Below are 15,810 nucleotides of genomic sequence, written 5' to 3' on the forward strand. Positions count from 1 at the left end.
ACATTTCTGGTGGGAGGGTTAATAAGTACAATGTTTCAAGTCTCCATTTGGACATTATCCACCACAATCATCAATAAATGCATCCTTTGACTCTGAAATCCCACTTCAGAGATGTCATTCTATAATAAATTACCAGGCATATGAAGCAACAAATAGATTTATTCTTAGCAGCATTCTGAAATTGAAGCAAGCGGCTACATGAATTATGATTCTGTCTCCAAGCTCTCCTGTTGTTTGGACCCCAAATCCTAGGGAATCACCCACTTTGTTCCTGCACCAGCGCACACCCCACTGGGCATTCCCTAGATGACACATCAAACCCTAGTGACAAAGGAGACCTAAGGAAGATACTCCACAGTGGAAACACTTCAGCTCCCCATTCCCTGGGCCTGGCCTGCATCCTAAGTTTTTGCTTCCCCTGATTATGCACAGAACAGATGAATGGTGTGTGTGTGTGTGTGTGAGTGCAAAGGAAGCATTCATTCATTGAGCGTTAACTGAGTGTCTGATATGTGCTGGAATTCCCTTGACCCTGGGAATGAGAATATTGCATATATATTGATAAAGATCATGGTAAGAGTTGATTAAATGAGCTAAACAACTTAAGGAAAATGTGTGCTTTGTGCTGCCATTTGTATTGAATAAAACATGGCTTTCTGAACCTGAGGAAGCTCTAAAGGATATTTGGGTCTAGAAATGACTAGTGGAGAAGGAGTGAACATGACTAGAGCAGGAGAAAAGGTTCCCACTCTGTACTTGTTGGTACTTTGATGACCTTCCTGAGAAGTTTCTAGAACCCATACAGGCAGCTCACAACTGACTGTGACTCCAGCTCCGGGGAATTGGATGCCCTCTGATGGCTTCTGCAGCCACCTGCACATGTGTAGCAGAGTTGTACACAGATACACACATATACAAGTAAAAAAAACTTAAAATATATACATCCCCCCAAATTTTATTAATTTGACAAAAGTGAGCTAAGGATAGGTTTTAAGTCTGTTAATTTCATCCACTAAACTTTTAACTTCCAAGGAAGGTTAGTGTGCCTGTTTTCACATTTTGCTCTGGAACCCCCATTGCCATTGCCTCTGTGTTTGTGTCTGTGGCTGGATCATATTATAAGGCTTTTAAAGATTTGCTCCAGAGTGACTGTCTGCACTAAGCAAGTCAGGGTGCACTGTCTAAGGAAATAGTAGGCAGAGAAGGGAGGGCTGAGTCAGGCCATAGAGGACAGAATTTTCAATTTCATTCAATACAAATATCAATAAACGCTTTGGGTTTTTTAAAAATCAGCTTTATTTTTCGTAGAAATTCCTTTTCTTTGGCTAAAAATTCTTTACATTTTATAGAAATTGGAACAAAAAGAAATTGAATTAGCTGTTTTTGAAGTATTGAAGCTAGGTATATTTGTATATTCCTATCGAAGTTTATAATTCAGCATTGAAAAATTAGGAAAGTAGACATTCGGTAAATATTTCTAAGTGAAGAGAAGGGTCGAACTTCATTGTGTTTGTCATAAATACCTTGCAAACAGAAAACTCAGCTGTGGAGAAAAGGATCTGCTTCTGATACTTTGCTCTCTTTTGCTGTTTGAAGTTACATCTGTGAAAATGAGGCCATCCCTATGCCAACACACTGGGAGAATGTGAATACCGAAGTTCCCTACCAGGTAGGAGCAGATGGACTGCAGGTCAGGCCGTCGCTGGGCAGTAGGTGGGAAAGCCTCTGCTAAATTCTGTGACCCTCTTCTTCCAGCTGGTCTCCCTGCAGAACCAAACGCATGAGTATAATGAAGTTGCCAGTCTCTTTGGGAAAACAATGGATCGGAACCGAATTAAAAGGATTCAAAGGATTCAAAACTTAGACTTGTGGGAGTTCTTTTGCAGGTAAGTGGATTTCCTGTCCCTCTGTTCTCCTTGTCTCACTCTTCCGAATTGTAGGGATGGCCACACATAGAGGTTAGCTTGTTCATTTTCAGTCAAAGACAAGCTGTTCTTCTCTTGCCATCCCTTCTTCTTTTAAAACATTTATTTTACTTTACGTGTATTACTGTTTTGCCTGTGTGTGTGTCTGTGCACCATGTGCATGCATGGTGTCTGTGGAGGTCAGAGAGCATTCTGTCCCCTGGTACTGGAGTTGCAAACAGTTGTGAGCCACTATGTGGGTCCTGCAATAGCATTAAGTGCTCTTGACTACTGAGCCATCTCTCCAGAACCATGCTGGCCTCTCAGGCCTCATCTCCAACCTCGAGAGTAGACAAGGTCTTCTCTGGAATACATTCAGTCAGCACAGTGAGAGAAACTCCATCTTCACTAGGTCCAAACTTACAACTTGGTTGAAGTGGAGCTCTTCGCTTTGCTATGGCTGCTTGCCTTAACCCTTTAGATTATGATAGAAATCTCTGGAAATATGACTTGAAAAATAAACAAACAGTTAACACTATCCTTCTTGTAGCCTTTTGCTTGCTTTGTTTGAAAGAACAATTTACAATTTACCTTTAAATTTCTTGCTTTACTTGGAGTTTATGCTATGGATTTAAAAATCTCTATTCATTACTAAATCTAAGTTAGAAATGACTATTAGATTTCTGAGTGTGCCTTTAATCTAAAAATAATATCTAAAACTTAATTTGTTACCCAAATTAACCTGTTATGTTGTATTTTTGTAATAAATAATACTTTTAAGTAAGTGGTTCTCTGTAATATTTTAAATAAACATTTGTAGATGAGACTTGATTTCTGGTATTTTCATTATAAGCTTTTAATGATTTATTCAGAAGAATTTCAAATCAACACAAAAGTAGAATTCAGCCATAATAAGCCCAGTGATCCTGTCCAATATCTGTCAAGGTTTGCTGCACAAGCCAGTTGAGGAGGCTGATAGCCACTAGCCCAGCACACAGACAGCTAAGGCAGGAGGGCTCTGAGCCCAAGGGCTACAGAGCAAGTTTGAGGCCAGCTTGCACTACTATATGGTGAGACCCTGTTTCAAAAAACAATCAAATAAACATTTACCAAAGACAGACTAAGATTAACCACACATGATAGGTTGCTTTGTTATTGGGAAGTATTTAAAGGAATTCCCAGCCTATCCCCCATTTTATTTGCATGTACTTGAAAATTAGGCTGACTTTCCTTTGGTAATTGTTTTCTGTTGCTGTGGTAAAATATCCTGACCAAAACAGCTTAAGGGATGAGGCCAGGGAGATGACTCAGCAGTTAAGAGCTCTGGGTGTTCTTCCAGAGGACTCAGGTTCAATCCCCAGCACCCACATGACAGCTCACAACTGTCTATGACTCCAGTTTCAGGGCATCTGACATCCTCATAAGACATACATGCAGGCAAAAACACCATGCACATGAAATAAAAATAAACAAGATTAAAAAAAATAAGGAAGAGTTGATTTTGGATTAATGAATGTGTGCTTGTGCTCAGCCTCCATTCAGACAAACTCACTTGCATAGAGAATGGTGCCACCCACAGTGGGCCATTCCAATTAACCTAATCAAGGAAATCCCTCGAGGGCATGCCCACAGATCAACCTAATCTAAACTGTTCCTCAGTGAACTCCATCCCCAGGTGATTGTACGTTGTGGAAAGTTCACGGTCAAAGCAAAGCATCACAGTAACGGCATATGGAATGCCTCCATGGTCCCAAATCTCTAGGCCTCAGTTTGTTCCACATATCCTTGTAAGAAATTATAAGAACAGTGGGCTTTCAGCTTGTGCTTTTTATAGTCTTGAGTATTTGACCAAAAGCCTTGTATTTCTGACATCCACTGAGTTTACCTAAAGGTTTTCATTCAGTTTGGAGGAAGATAGAAGCCTCTGCTCCCTATGATTTTATTCTTTCAGTGATTAAATTAGTTTTTCTAAAGTGAGTTGGTGACATTTATTCTTTAAAAAATTAGATGTATTTATTTGATGGGTATGAGTTTTTGCCTGCATGTGTATATGTGTACCACATATATGCCCAGTGCCCATGGATGTCAGAAGAGGGAGTCAGGTCCCCTGGAACCGGGGTTATAGGTGGTTGTGAGCTGCCATGTGGGTTCTGGGGCCTGAAGCAGGTTCTCTGCAAAAACAAGTGCTCTTAACTCTGAGCCATCTGTGTAGCCCCTGTTGTTATTATTCTTAATTATGCCTCTGAACTGCAGCTCATATTGATCTCCTTCATACTTCAGAGCTCTCAAAAGAAGCATACAAATATAGTGCTGAGTCCTGTAGCTTCTTTTTTTTTGGAGGGGGTGTTCTGTGTGTAGCTTTGGAGCCTGTCCTGGAACTCACACTGTAGACCAGGCTGGCCTCAAACTCACAGACATCCACCTGCCTCTGCCTCCCGAGTGCTAGGATCAAACGTGTGCACCACCACTGCACAGTGTCTTATAGAATTTTATACTAAGAATTTACTAGAAATTTTCCTTGATTTATACTCTTCTGTAATGTCAACCCACAGACACCTGCCATCACAGCGCAAAATACTGAGGCTGTGGTATAGGCAGCCTGTCACTCTGACATCTCCCTGCAGGACTAAAGTAGCCTCACCGGTCTCATTGACATGGAAGCAGTGACTCATCATATGGATAGCCAGGCCCTGAATGAGTTCACTCTGCTACATATTATACATTCTGTTCTTACTTCCCTTCTTCCTCTTTCCAGCAAGTAGTCTTAGCCCCCACTTTGTGATAGACAGTATTCTAGTTACTTGGGATTTGATGGTGTATAGGTCTGTAGAGCCATGCCACTGCTAACCTGAGATGTGTGGGTGAACATGGGTTATCATGGGGACACAAAGTAAGAGCACCAACTCTCCCTTGCCCTAAAGCACGGTGCACATAGTGACATGGGAGTACGGGGGAGAGCTTCCTAAAGCTGGTCTTATTTACACTAGACATGGGCTGGGGAGAGGAGGACATCTTAGACATGGGGCATCATGAGCCAAAATTTATCTAAAAATTGGAACACAGAAAATTCAGAGACTTTCAAATAAAAGAACATAGGTGAGTAGCACTAGAAGCCTAGCCAAGAAGTGAGTGTGTCAGAGCAAATAGTGCCTCTGGCTGATTGTGTGCCTTCCCTCATAGCTCTGAGTCAGATTGTCCAGACCATAAATTAACATTAGCATGTGCCTTCCATGCAGCACTGTATAAGACAAACTGGTTGTGTTTTATTGTTGTTTGTTTTTTTTGAAACAGTGAGCAGAGGAATGTAAAACTTGGGGGGGGGTGGGGAGGGAGGAGAAGGAAGAAGAGGAGGAGGAGGAGAAAGAGATAGAGACAGACAGAGTTAGTTTAGCATGATAATTCACCAGGCAATACTGTAAGAAAAAATTTAAAGATTTTTCCCACCAGGAACATTTGATGAGGAGGAGACATTTTTGACTGTCCTGTGGTGGGGTATAGGGACTATTGGCACCTAGTGGATAGAGGTCAGGAATGCTAACTGTCCTACAATATGCAGGCTAGCCTCCACAATAACAATCTCTCCCTCCCCAAATAGCACTCTACTAAGGTTGAGAAGCCCTGATGTAAAGGAGAGCAGTTTAAAAAATGGTTTCCGTAATTAAACTGAGACACTTCAGATAGTCTTTCAACCAAAGATGTGTTTGCTACAGTTTGGAGGTGTTGATGATGTAAGGTCATAGACTTGGTGTATGATTCTCTGTGTACACTAGGTGAGTGAGGGAAACAGGCAGGGCCACTTGCAGACCTGGTTGCTTTGTCTTACTCGACTAAAGGAATATGGGTAGACATGAGACTTGGTCTTTGTAGAGACTGTGGGAGGGAGTAACAGTCAATACTCTATGGTTGTATCAGGAAATTGATCTAGACTAGTGATGAAGGCTAGAAGATACCAAGGTGCTAACAACCAGGAATGATAAAATGACCAGAGTATGTCTATATACATTAAGAAAAGAGGGCCAGGGGCTGGAGAGATGGCTCAGAGGTTAAGAGCACTGGCTGTTCTTCCAGAGGTCCTGAGTTCAGTTCCCAGCAATCACATGGCAGCTCACAACTATCTGTAATGAGATCTGGTGCCCTCTTCTGGCCTGTAGGCATACATGCAGGCAGAACACTACACATAGTAAGTAAATAAATCTTTGAAAAAAAAAAGAAAAGAAAAGAAGAGGTCCAGACTCGAGGATGAGCAGAGTAAAGGAAACCAGAAGAATGTAGAGTTGCAAAAGCTAATGGAGCCAGAGGAATAATCTGAAGGGTCACGTCCTGAGGAAGTGCCACAGAAGATGCACACTGGGCATGCCCTTGGGGTTTGCAGCAAGCTTGATGAAAGGGACAGCAATGTTGGATGTTGTATCGTGCACAAGTAAAGTTTGACAACTCCTTTAGGAAGTTTGGCATTGGGAGGTGGAGAGGAAATAAGGAAGTGAGTAGGGAAAAGAGTATTTTTGTTTGGTTATGGTTCATTATTACTTTTAATGGTTAACATCATAATTGGAAGAAACGTACAGAAAAGGAGAGGTGAGACGACAGGAGGGGGGGCAGCAATTGATTAAACTCTCAAGCATGATGGGATGAGATTCAGTGACCATGTGCCAGAGAAGAGGTAGATACGTGTCCAGTTAGATTTGTGTAGATGTGAGAGCCTGGCTAGCCTACAGACTCGTTAATTCTTTCGGTTTCCATGGTGAATTAAGTAAGTCACCTACACAGAGTGAAGCACTGTGGAGATGGAGGTAAAAGGGATAGAAAAGAGGGAGATTTAAGTGGCCACTGTGACAGGAGGGGCAAAAGAGCCAGGAACCCCAGGGTTTCCCACACAGGGTTAAGCCGAAGGTGAAAGTGGAGCATGCCAGTGTCTGGAGGAGTCCGAGAGGAGTGCATGTGACCCACTTGAGAGGTGCAATGGAAGAGCAGCAAGTAGAGATGGCTGGAGCCGTCAGCGTCACACAGTATTAGACAGTGAGAGCCCCTGTCTTGATAAAGATGTGGGCTTTGACCAAGAAGGGATGCCTGACCTGGCTGTGTATCAGAGTCCTCTCTGGGGCTCCTTAACGTTTAGAGGGACCCATCACCGGATCCACTGACACAGAACACCTGGTTCTACGGTGTTTATGATGCTCATCTGGAGTGGAAGACCACTGGTCTAAACCCAGGTGAATATCCTCAGTCCAGAGCATGGGGACACTGCTTCTCTGAGACAGTGTGTGGGCCCGAGACTGGGATTTCTGGAACCTTGATCTTTGTATGGGGTTATTGACACATCTTTGAGAGCTGGTGTCACGGTACTTTGTGTAGATTGAGAAATGAATGTGTTCCGATCCAGTGGGCAGATTTTGGAAGCATTTACTGTTGCCTTAGGTCTTTCTTTGCAAATGTAACTCAAGAGTCAGGTTTCTGGAAGACCAAAGGCATGGTCTGTGAGCCCACATTTCCTGGGTGTGCTAGTAGGGGTACAAACCTTTAGCTCTGCTTTGCCTCCGCCTGGTGTATGTGCTCCCTCAATTCCAGTAGCCATCCGGTGTTTCATGGCCTACTGATGCTCAGTGCCAGACTGTAGGTGGAGTTTTTCTGTGTCCCAGCAGTCACTCCCAAATAACCACAAGAGACTTCATATAAATGTTAAATGCTTGGCTGATAGCGCAGGCTTATTACTAACTAGCTTTTATAACTTAAATTAACCCATTTCTGTTTATGTATTGCCATCCCGTGGCTTTACCTGTCCTCCAGCATGTCTTGCTCCCCTGTGTCTCTTTGACAACTCCTGTGACTCTGCCCTTCTTCCCAGCATTCTCTGTTTGGCTCTCCTCCTAACCTTATTCTGTTCAGCTTCTGGACAGTCAGCTTCTTTATTAAGCCAATCACAGAGACATATATTCACACATGGTAAAGGAATATTCCACACTAGACTCTACCCCATCGTTTATAATACCTTTGAGATGCACATTCCAAACTATTATTCACTTTAACCTGTGTCTGGGACATAATGACAAGTGAGCATCTTTTTAAAATGTTTGTGTCTGCATGAAAAATGGACACCACAAGTATAAGCAGCCCTTAGAGGCCAGAGGGCATCAGAGCACTTGGACCCGGATTTATGTGGTTAGGAATCATCTGGTGGGGTGCTAGGACCAGAACCTGAGTCCTCAGCAGAGCAGGAAGTGCTTTTAGTGTCTGGGCCATCTCTAGCCCCAAATATCTTGGCTTTTAGAATGGAATCTAGTCATTACAACTCATAAAACTTGTCCTTAGAAGTAAATGTGTTAATCGGGTGTTTGCTTTAACAAAACAGCAACCACGATATGGACTAATGAATACCAAACTTAATAAGTTTACCATTGTGCTGTCTGGGAAAGCCTTTTGGATAATTTAACTCAGCCTCTCTAAAGTGGTTGAGAAATTTTCTTATGATGGAAACGATATGTTCCAGGCAATGGTACAAAGAGACTGAGTAGGGTGGTTAGAAGTCTTTTGCAGTGACTTGAATGTCAAGCTTTTGCTTGCTTCTTCAACATTATCATGCACTTAAATGAAAGTGTAGGTTTGTTTGTCACACTCAGGAAAGATTCAAAACCAGAAAGGGCAACTTGCCTATAGTTTTGTGTTCTTACTTCATGGGTGTGCATATCTATATAATACACAGTATTCTGAGAAATACATTGATTTTTACAAAATTCTATTTAGGCTTATTATCTTTTATATTTACAGTGCCCCTAGACCTAGTTTATTTTATTTAGCTTTTTATTTTTGTGAGACAGGGTCTCACTCTGTAGCCCTGGGTGGCCTGTAACTCACTGTGTAGACCAGTCTGACCTTAAACTCACAAAGTTCTGGAAGTAAAGACAACTTTTATACCTGGCTCCTACTTTTAATTTTCTTAAGCAAATAGCTAAGCAGCCATTTTTCTATGATAGCTTTTTAGGCTTTTGATTTTGTCTTTTCTATTATTGATATGGCCATTCCTCCATCTGTGATGCACTGAAGATTTGTTCACTGAGGAGATGTTAAAGCGGAGCTTGCTGCTCCTTCAACTTCAGATCTGTCAGCTGATGTGGAATAAATGTGGTCCCCACTCAGAGTTCTTTGTCTGACTATGGAAGAACTGTGTATTATTCGTTTATGTCTCATCTGCGATCATCTGCGATGCTTAGCTGCTTTAGATCATCAGCTGTGCCCACCCCACCCCCTTCCTCTTTTCCTCTTTGCTCCACATTCCTGGGATAGAACCCAGGCTTTCCCACATGTCAGACAAGCACTCTGCCACTGAGATGTATGCCCAGTCTTTTTGGATATAATTTTCAGTCTTTGGTGTCGATGCTAGCTATACTTTTTGTTTTGTGCCTTTTTTTAAAAACAGTTTCATGAAACTTAGGCTAACCTCAGTTTTTTTTTTTTTTTTTTTTTTTTTGCCTAGAATAGCCTTGAACTCCTGATTCTTCTGTCTCTCCTTCTTGTACCTTGGGAATAGAGGCATTAAGTACCACACCTAGTTGGTAACTGTTATATTTGATGAGATGATTTTTATGTATTCAAGAGCATTTGAAACAATTTATTTGCTGGGATTTCTCTGTCTTTTCATTTATATTATATGATTTATATTGTTGTTTCACCCTTTCTAATGAACTTTGCCCATTAGCATTTTAAATTAATACATACCACTCACCGGTATATTTTTCTGTGGTTTTGTATCTGGATGTTTTTTGATTTTAGGAAAAAGGCTCAGCTCAAGAAAAAGAGAGGTGTCCCTCAGATCAATGAGCAAATGCTGTTTCATGGCACCAGCAGTGAATTTGTGGAAGCAATTTGCATTCACAACTTTGATTGGAGAATCAATGGTGTACACGGCGCTGTCTTTGGAAAAGGTAATATCTGAGTCTCAGGTCCAGGTTCAGTCACAGGGGAGAGTTCCCTCTCTTTAGGGAAAACTGGTTGCTTTATGATTCAGAGTTGGAGTGATGAAGCTAAAAGTTACCAGGCTATGAGTTTCAGACAAGGTGGAAGGAAGACTTGCACGTTCAGTAGCTTCCTGGGTTCTGGGCATCCTGGTGCGGCGCCCTGTGTTAAAGAAGCTGTGAATGTCTGTAGTGTGTGAGTCAGCCCTTCCCGTGGATAGGCCTACACAGTGAACTGCTGCCCAGCAAATGCACAGTGATAGAAACGTGTTAAGTATACTCTAGTGCAGTGACTAGTGGTTTTGGGGTTTTGTTTGATTGGCTTTGCTTGTTAGAAAATGATAGGTAAGAGTATCAGCATGCACTAAAGTGAAAAATGGGCAAAGCTCCACCTTATTTCTGAGTCTATGCAAGTCCCAGGTCTCCACTCGGTAGCATGACTCAAGCAGACAGGGAGAGAGCCGAGGAGGGCACGGGGCAGGCATTTGTTCTCACAGTCAGTCCTGTCCTTCGTGTCTCACTTCCAGCAAGAGAGCTGGCTCCCGTTTGGGATTAGGAGGTGCTGATTCCGAAGCAGTGAATTAATTTAAGGATAAGTACTCAAAAGACTGCTCACTTTAGCTGTAAGAGGTCAGAAAAGTCTGACACCAGTTCCATCAAGATTGGGTGGTTATGAGACTTTGCAATTCATGTCCCAATTATTTAGAATTAGTTACTTGATTGATTGTGTAGTCATTTCCAGAGAGTTGGCTGCTTTGAATGCTCATGACAATAACTGGCAGTGTTCTGGAATGTTCAGGCAGGAATAGATGTGCTCATTTGCTTCCTCTTATGATAACAAAACACCCAAGGTGGCTTCAAAAGAGGAAACGTTCTTGACTAGAAGTTTCAGTTTGTGCCCTTGGGCACAGCAGAGCCTGCTTTGAGGCCATCACAGCAGAGTATGTCGTACAAAGTTAACTGCTGCCGGAGCGAGAAAACTGAGGAAGGAGGTTTGTGTCCATAACCCCCCCTTAAGGGCACATCCTCTCTAAAGTCCCCACACCTCTCATTAGCACCAAGCTTCCAGAAGACTAAGCCTGTGACACACGGGCCCCAGGGAGACTGAAGAGCCAGTCTCAGAGTCTCATTTCAGAGTGTAGGTCCTGGTTCTAGAGTTACTTCTAGATTGCCCTATGTTGTAGCCAGCAGCTTCTTGGGTGTGAGCTCCTCAGGTAGAGCCATATTCTTCAGAGCTTGTCTGGATGCTGGATGCTGGGTCAGGGCTGCAGGGAGGAGGCCAAGGAAGGACACAGCTGTGGAGGACGGTCTCTAGTGAAATCCAGATCTGCCACACGTCTCACCACAGAATGGTTTTGTGTTTTGTTTGCTGGATTTTCTTGCAAGCTCTCTTTTGGAAACACCTACTTTGTGGCACCTACTTTGTCCAGGGCACAGGACACTGGTGAGGCCTGGTATACCCACAGCTGCCTCCCTAGGCAATTGTGTCCTGTTCTTTAGGTGTTCAGAGGAGGAGGTCCCATATCTGTCCCTGTCAGTTAGAATGTTGTCCCCTGCACTTGTTGTTTTCTCCAAAGTAACTTTGGTCCTTTCTGTTGAAGGAACGTATTTCGCTAGAGATGCTGCATACTCCAGTCGTTTCTGCAAAGATGACATCAAGCATGGTAACACATTCCAGATTCACGGGGTCAGCGTACAGCAGCGACATCTGTTCAGAACCTATAAATCCATGTTTCTTGCTCGAGTGCTAATTGGGGATTACATAAACGGAGACTCCAAATACATGAGACCTCCTTCCAAAGATGGGAGCTATGTGAATTTGTATGACAGCTGTGTGGATGACACCTGGAACCCAAAGATCTTTGTGGTGTTTGATGCCAACCAGATCTACCCCGAGTACTTGATAGACTTTCACTGACCCCGCTTCCCAGGCTCAGTGGTCAAAGCTTTGCTCTCATTGCAGGAGGATTTGGCCCCCTGTCTTCTAGCAGATGAATAGAAACCTTGGGTACTTTTGAAACAGATGCAGGAAAGGCTGCAATCCCTTAGATAAAGAAGTCCTGGCTGTCAGGTTGTCACATGTCCTTGTTTCTGTCCGTTACAGTTTCCTTAAAGACCAACACTGTTGCTATTTTAACATACAGCAATGAAAGATGCCACTTAAAACCCAATGGGTTCAGTCTCATTACCAAGACCAGGTGGTCTTTAAAGTTCACATTTATGATCAGTCCCTTTACAAAGTGAGTTTTGGCAGTATTGTCTGTCAGTGAGCACGTCCCTTTTTTGGTCTTCTGAAGGGGGCTTTAAAACCCTGAAACAGCCCCTGGTGCTCCAAGAAGAAGAAACAAAGACATGGTCTGCCACGCTGGCAGACAAGCTAGCAGAAGAGAGACAGAGCCTGCTTCCCACTGTTTTAGGAAGGTGGGCTGTAGCCCAGAGCTGTTCACACCATTCTCACCTACCTCCCACAGCTGAGCTGACCATGGCTGCCAGTGGTCATGAGCTCACAGTTCAGCCCCCATTGCTCTGTGGTCCCTGCCCCAAGATGTTTATTTTCTCTTTATTTTCCAGGCCCTGCAGTGATCATTTCTAAGAGGCTTTATCTCTGTCCACAGACACCCCCCCACACACACGCGTGTAGCTGCTCCATGGTGACCCCTAAGATCCACATGTCTTAGTAGCTGGGTACCTCCATTTTGAATGATTATGGAGAGCATGGGATGCTGGGAAGATGTCTGGTTTCTTTAGAGTGATGACTGGCAGCTCCCAGCTCCTGAGCAACTGTATCACTTAGAGTTGTGCTCATGGCTCTGTGTGCCTCTCCGCTTGCCTGCTGTGCTGTCCTGAAGATGAAGATGAAGGCACCGGCTCCCTGCCATCGGTGTTCTAGCAGAGGTTAGACAACCCCGGGACAGTGCTGATTGTCCTCCCAGCGTTGCCTTTCCCGACTCCTCATGGGAAAGATCAGTCCCCAAGCCTCACCAGCACCTCTTGCTAACTCTTAATACCGTATCTTGTCTCTGTTATCCCCACCCGGCTTTGGCTGAGAGAACGTGAGCACAATTTAGCTTCTGGTGCCCGGCCTGTATTCTCTTCAATCATTTGAATCAGGGAGCATCTACAAATAATATGTATGTGGGACAGGATGAGGGACGGCGACTCTTTCAGTTTCCTCCATCACTAGATTTTCATAATAACCCTTTTATAATTGTACAGTGGATTGTACATAAACAGCACACAGGAAACTGTATGCATAATACCTTGGGGCACTGTGGCAATAATGACTTCCTGGCTCCAATGTATAGGTCCACCATTGGTTTAAGAAAGGAGGATAGAGAATATACATTTTAAAACCAACAGTGGTTACTACAGAAGTGCCTGGAAGCAAATTGGCTACGCTGCCTACCTGCTCACCAAAACAAAAAACCAGTGTTAGTCATTAAGTGTTCAAGGTCCAGCAATCTCCTCTAGCTATGTTCATGCAAAGTATTGGGGTCTCTCTTTTCAGGCTGTCCCCCAGTTTTCCATGCACACTTCTCTCAATACTTGAATGGAATGGCTGTTGTAGTTGGGGTTGTTTTCTTTTAGACTTGTGTATCCCTGTCGAGGTGACTGAGAAGGCAGGCAGTCTGTACAATCAGTCTCCTTCCTTGGTTTGCATGAGGAAGGCAGGGCAAGTCACAGAGCCGCTGCCCTAAGGACCCGGCATTGTTGCTGTTGGACTGCCAGCCCTCTTTACAAGGAAGATGTGATTTTGATACATGTTTTAAACTATAACAACATAGAATTCACTCATGTTAAACTTTGACTTGTTTTGTCTGGTAAGTGTACAGTAGAGCATCATTTCCTCTGCTCATCAAATCCAGGGTGTGGGGAGAGTAATGGGAGCCATTTCATAGTGATGACCTGTGCTACAAAGCTGGCTGCATAAATTCCCTTGAGTACAAACTTGTCTTTTCCCTGTGTGGAGTCTAGGTAGGGTAAAAAGAAATGTGTTTATGGAAAACATTTTCCTAAGTCTTTTATCTCCCACCAGGAACTGTTAAGATTAATGGATTATTTTATTTCTAGACTGGTGGTGGTGGCAGTCATGATGGAGAATTCTGATATTTAATGTCTGAGTGTATTGTTTCCACAATTGTTGATTAAAATTTTCTGTATCAGGTCTTGACTGCTTGTGTGTGTGTTTCTAATTTCTGGGTCTCAGTTCCAACTGGAGTTTTCCTCTAACTTCATAGATTCACTGGTAGCTTGCTGCCCATATCTCCCGTGGGTCTCACTCCAGGGCCGACTCTTGGTTTTATTTAGGTTGTTGTGAGCAATAGCTGATCAGATAACCTGGGGATGAAGTCATGTCCTCAGCTTTGTTAGGAATTATGAACAGATCAAGTCCTGGTGGCTACACTGTCCTTCCCTCAGGGCTCCTTACCCAGAGGGTCGGTTCTGGGGGTGTGCCAGCTGCTTCCATTCACTAGCATTTCCAGCTGTCACAAAGGGCAGCACGATGGACCCCTGCTTGTGGCCATGGCCAGGTTGTCAACCCCCTAAGACCGTCTCTTCCTGTCCAAACGCTCAGTGATAGTAAGCATCATTGTGATAAAAGTTGAGTTGAACTTGGGTTGGTGGTAAGCATACCATCTTCATAGGTCCTTCTGCTGGCTCAGCTAGGGTGTGGAGTCACCTGAGAAGTAATCGTCCACGGTCCCTGCAGCATGCTTCTTCCCATTTCCTTCTCTCCATGGAGAAAGAGCATCTTCTTTATTCATCTTCATTTTGTTTATTTTTATTTATTTTGAGATAATGTCTTACTAAATAGTCCATATGGCCTCAAACTTTGTACATAGCCCAAGGAAGTTGCTAACACAGTCATCAGATTACAGGATATGCCACCATGTCCAATCTGCTTTTTCTTAATATTAAAAATGCTTTTGGGAGCCTGGGGAGATGGCTCAGTTAGGAGTGCCCTCTACTCTTCCAGAGGACCTGAGTTTGGTTCACAGCTCCTACTTTGGGCAGATCACAGCCACCTGTAACTCCAGCTCCAGGGTGATCTAGTGCCTCTGGTATCCATGGACATCTACACTTTTGTGTTCATTACCTCCCCAAATGCACACATACAGACACACACAAACACATACAGAGAGATGGACACATACACAATAACAATAAAAACAAATGTTTAAAAATATTTTTGGTATCTGGCGAGGTGATTCAGTTGGGAAAGTGCTTGCCCTTCAAGCAGGGAGACTTTAATCATCTGCTTTTGCTGAGTCAGTGAGTTCTAGGTTCAATGAGAGACTCTGCCTTAAAGAATAAGGTGGCAACTGATAGAGAAAGACACCTTGAGGCCCACCTCTGACAGGCCTCCACTTGCGTGCACACGCATGCACACACACATGCACACACATGCATATACACACATGCTTTTGCTTAAGATAATTTCTCAGTGAAATTATACCTTCAGAAAAAGAGGAAACATAAAAGGGCATGAAAGATAGCAAAGAAAGTGTCACTAGACTCAAGAAATCCTCCTGCCTCAGCTTCTGGAGTAACTAGAGACATCAACCACCATGTCTGACAAAAATTGTTTTGGTGGGGAACTTCAGCAAAGTGGTGTGTGTATGTGTGTGTGTGTGTGTGTGTGTGTGTGTGTGTGTGTGTGTAAAGTGTTTAGTATTTATTTTTATTCATGTGTCTGTGTTGAGAAAGTGTTTAGTATTTATTTTTATTTATGTGTCTGTGTTGAGATATATGCATCGTATACTCGGGTGCCCTCAGAATCCAGAAGAGGGCAGTAGAATCCTCTGGAACTGAAGTTAATGGGTGATGTAACCTGATGTGGGTGCTGGGGCCTGAACTCGGGTCCTCCAGAAAGCAGCAAGAGCTCTTGACCACTGAGCCACTCTCCAGCACCCCTATGTTACTTATTTGTAGCCCTTCTTAAAAAAAAATCTCTTCCC

The 15,810-nt window shown here is 43.3% G+C and overlaps 1 protein-coding gene across 16 annotated transcripts in view; it reads left to right on the forward strand.

The window, feature by feature from the left end:
- The window catches only part of Parp11 (poly(ADP-ribose) polymerase family member 11), a 35,732-nt gene extending 21,711 nt beyond the window's left edge, over positions 1-14,021 (forward strand). For all 16 annotated transcript variants that reach the window (XM_021235269.2, XM_021235273.2, XM_021235271.2 and 13 more), the window contains 4 exons: positions 1,597-1,669; positions 1,756-1,886; positions 9,669-9,820; positions 11,452-14,021. In XM_021235269.2, the coding sequence (XP_021090928.1) occupies positions 1,597-1,669; positions 1,756-1,886; positions 9,669-9,820; positions 11,452-11,768 (673 nt within the window). In that variant the 3' untranslated portion in view covers positions 11,769-14,021. The remainder of the gene's footprint in view (positions 1-1,596; positions 1,670-1,755; positions 1,887-9,668; positions 9,821-11,451) is intronic.
- The last annotated feature ends 1,789 nt before the right edge of the window (positions 14,022-15,810 follow it).

The sequence above is a fragment of the Mesocricetus auratus genome, unplaced genomic scaffold, assembly GCF_017639785.1.
Source record: "Mesocricetus auratus isolate SY011 unplaced genomic scaffold, BCM_Maur_2.0 Super-Scaffold_100676, whole genome shotgun sequence".
NCBI classification, from domain to species: domain Eukaryota; kingdom Metazoa; phylum Chordata; class Mammalia; order Rodentia; family Cricetidae; genus Mesocricetus; species Mesocricetus auratus.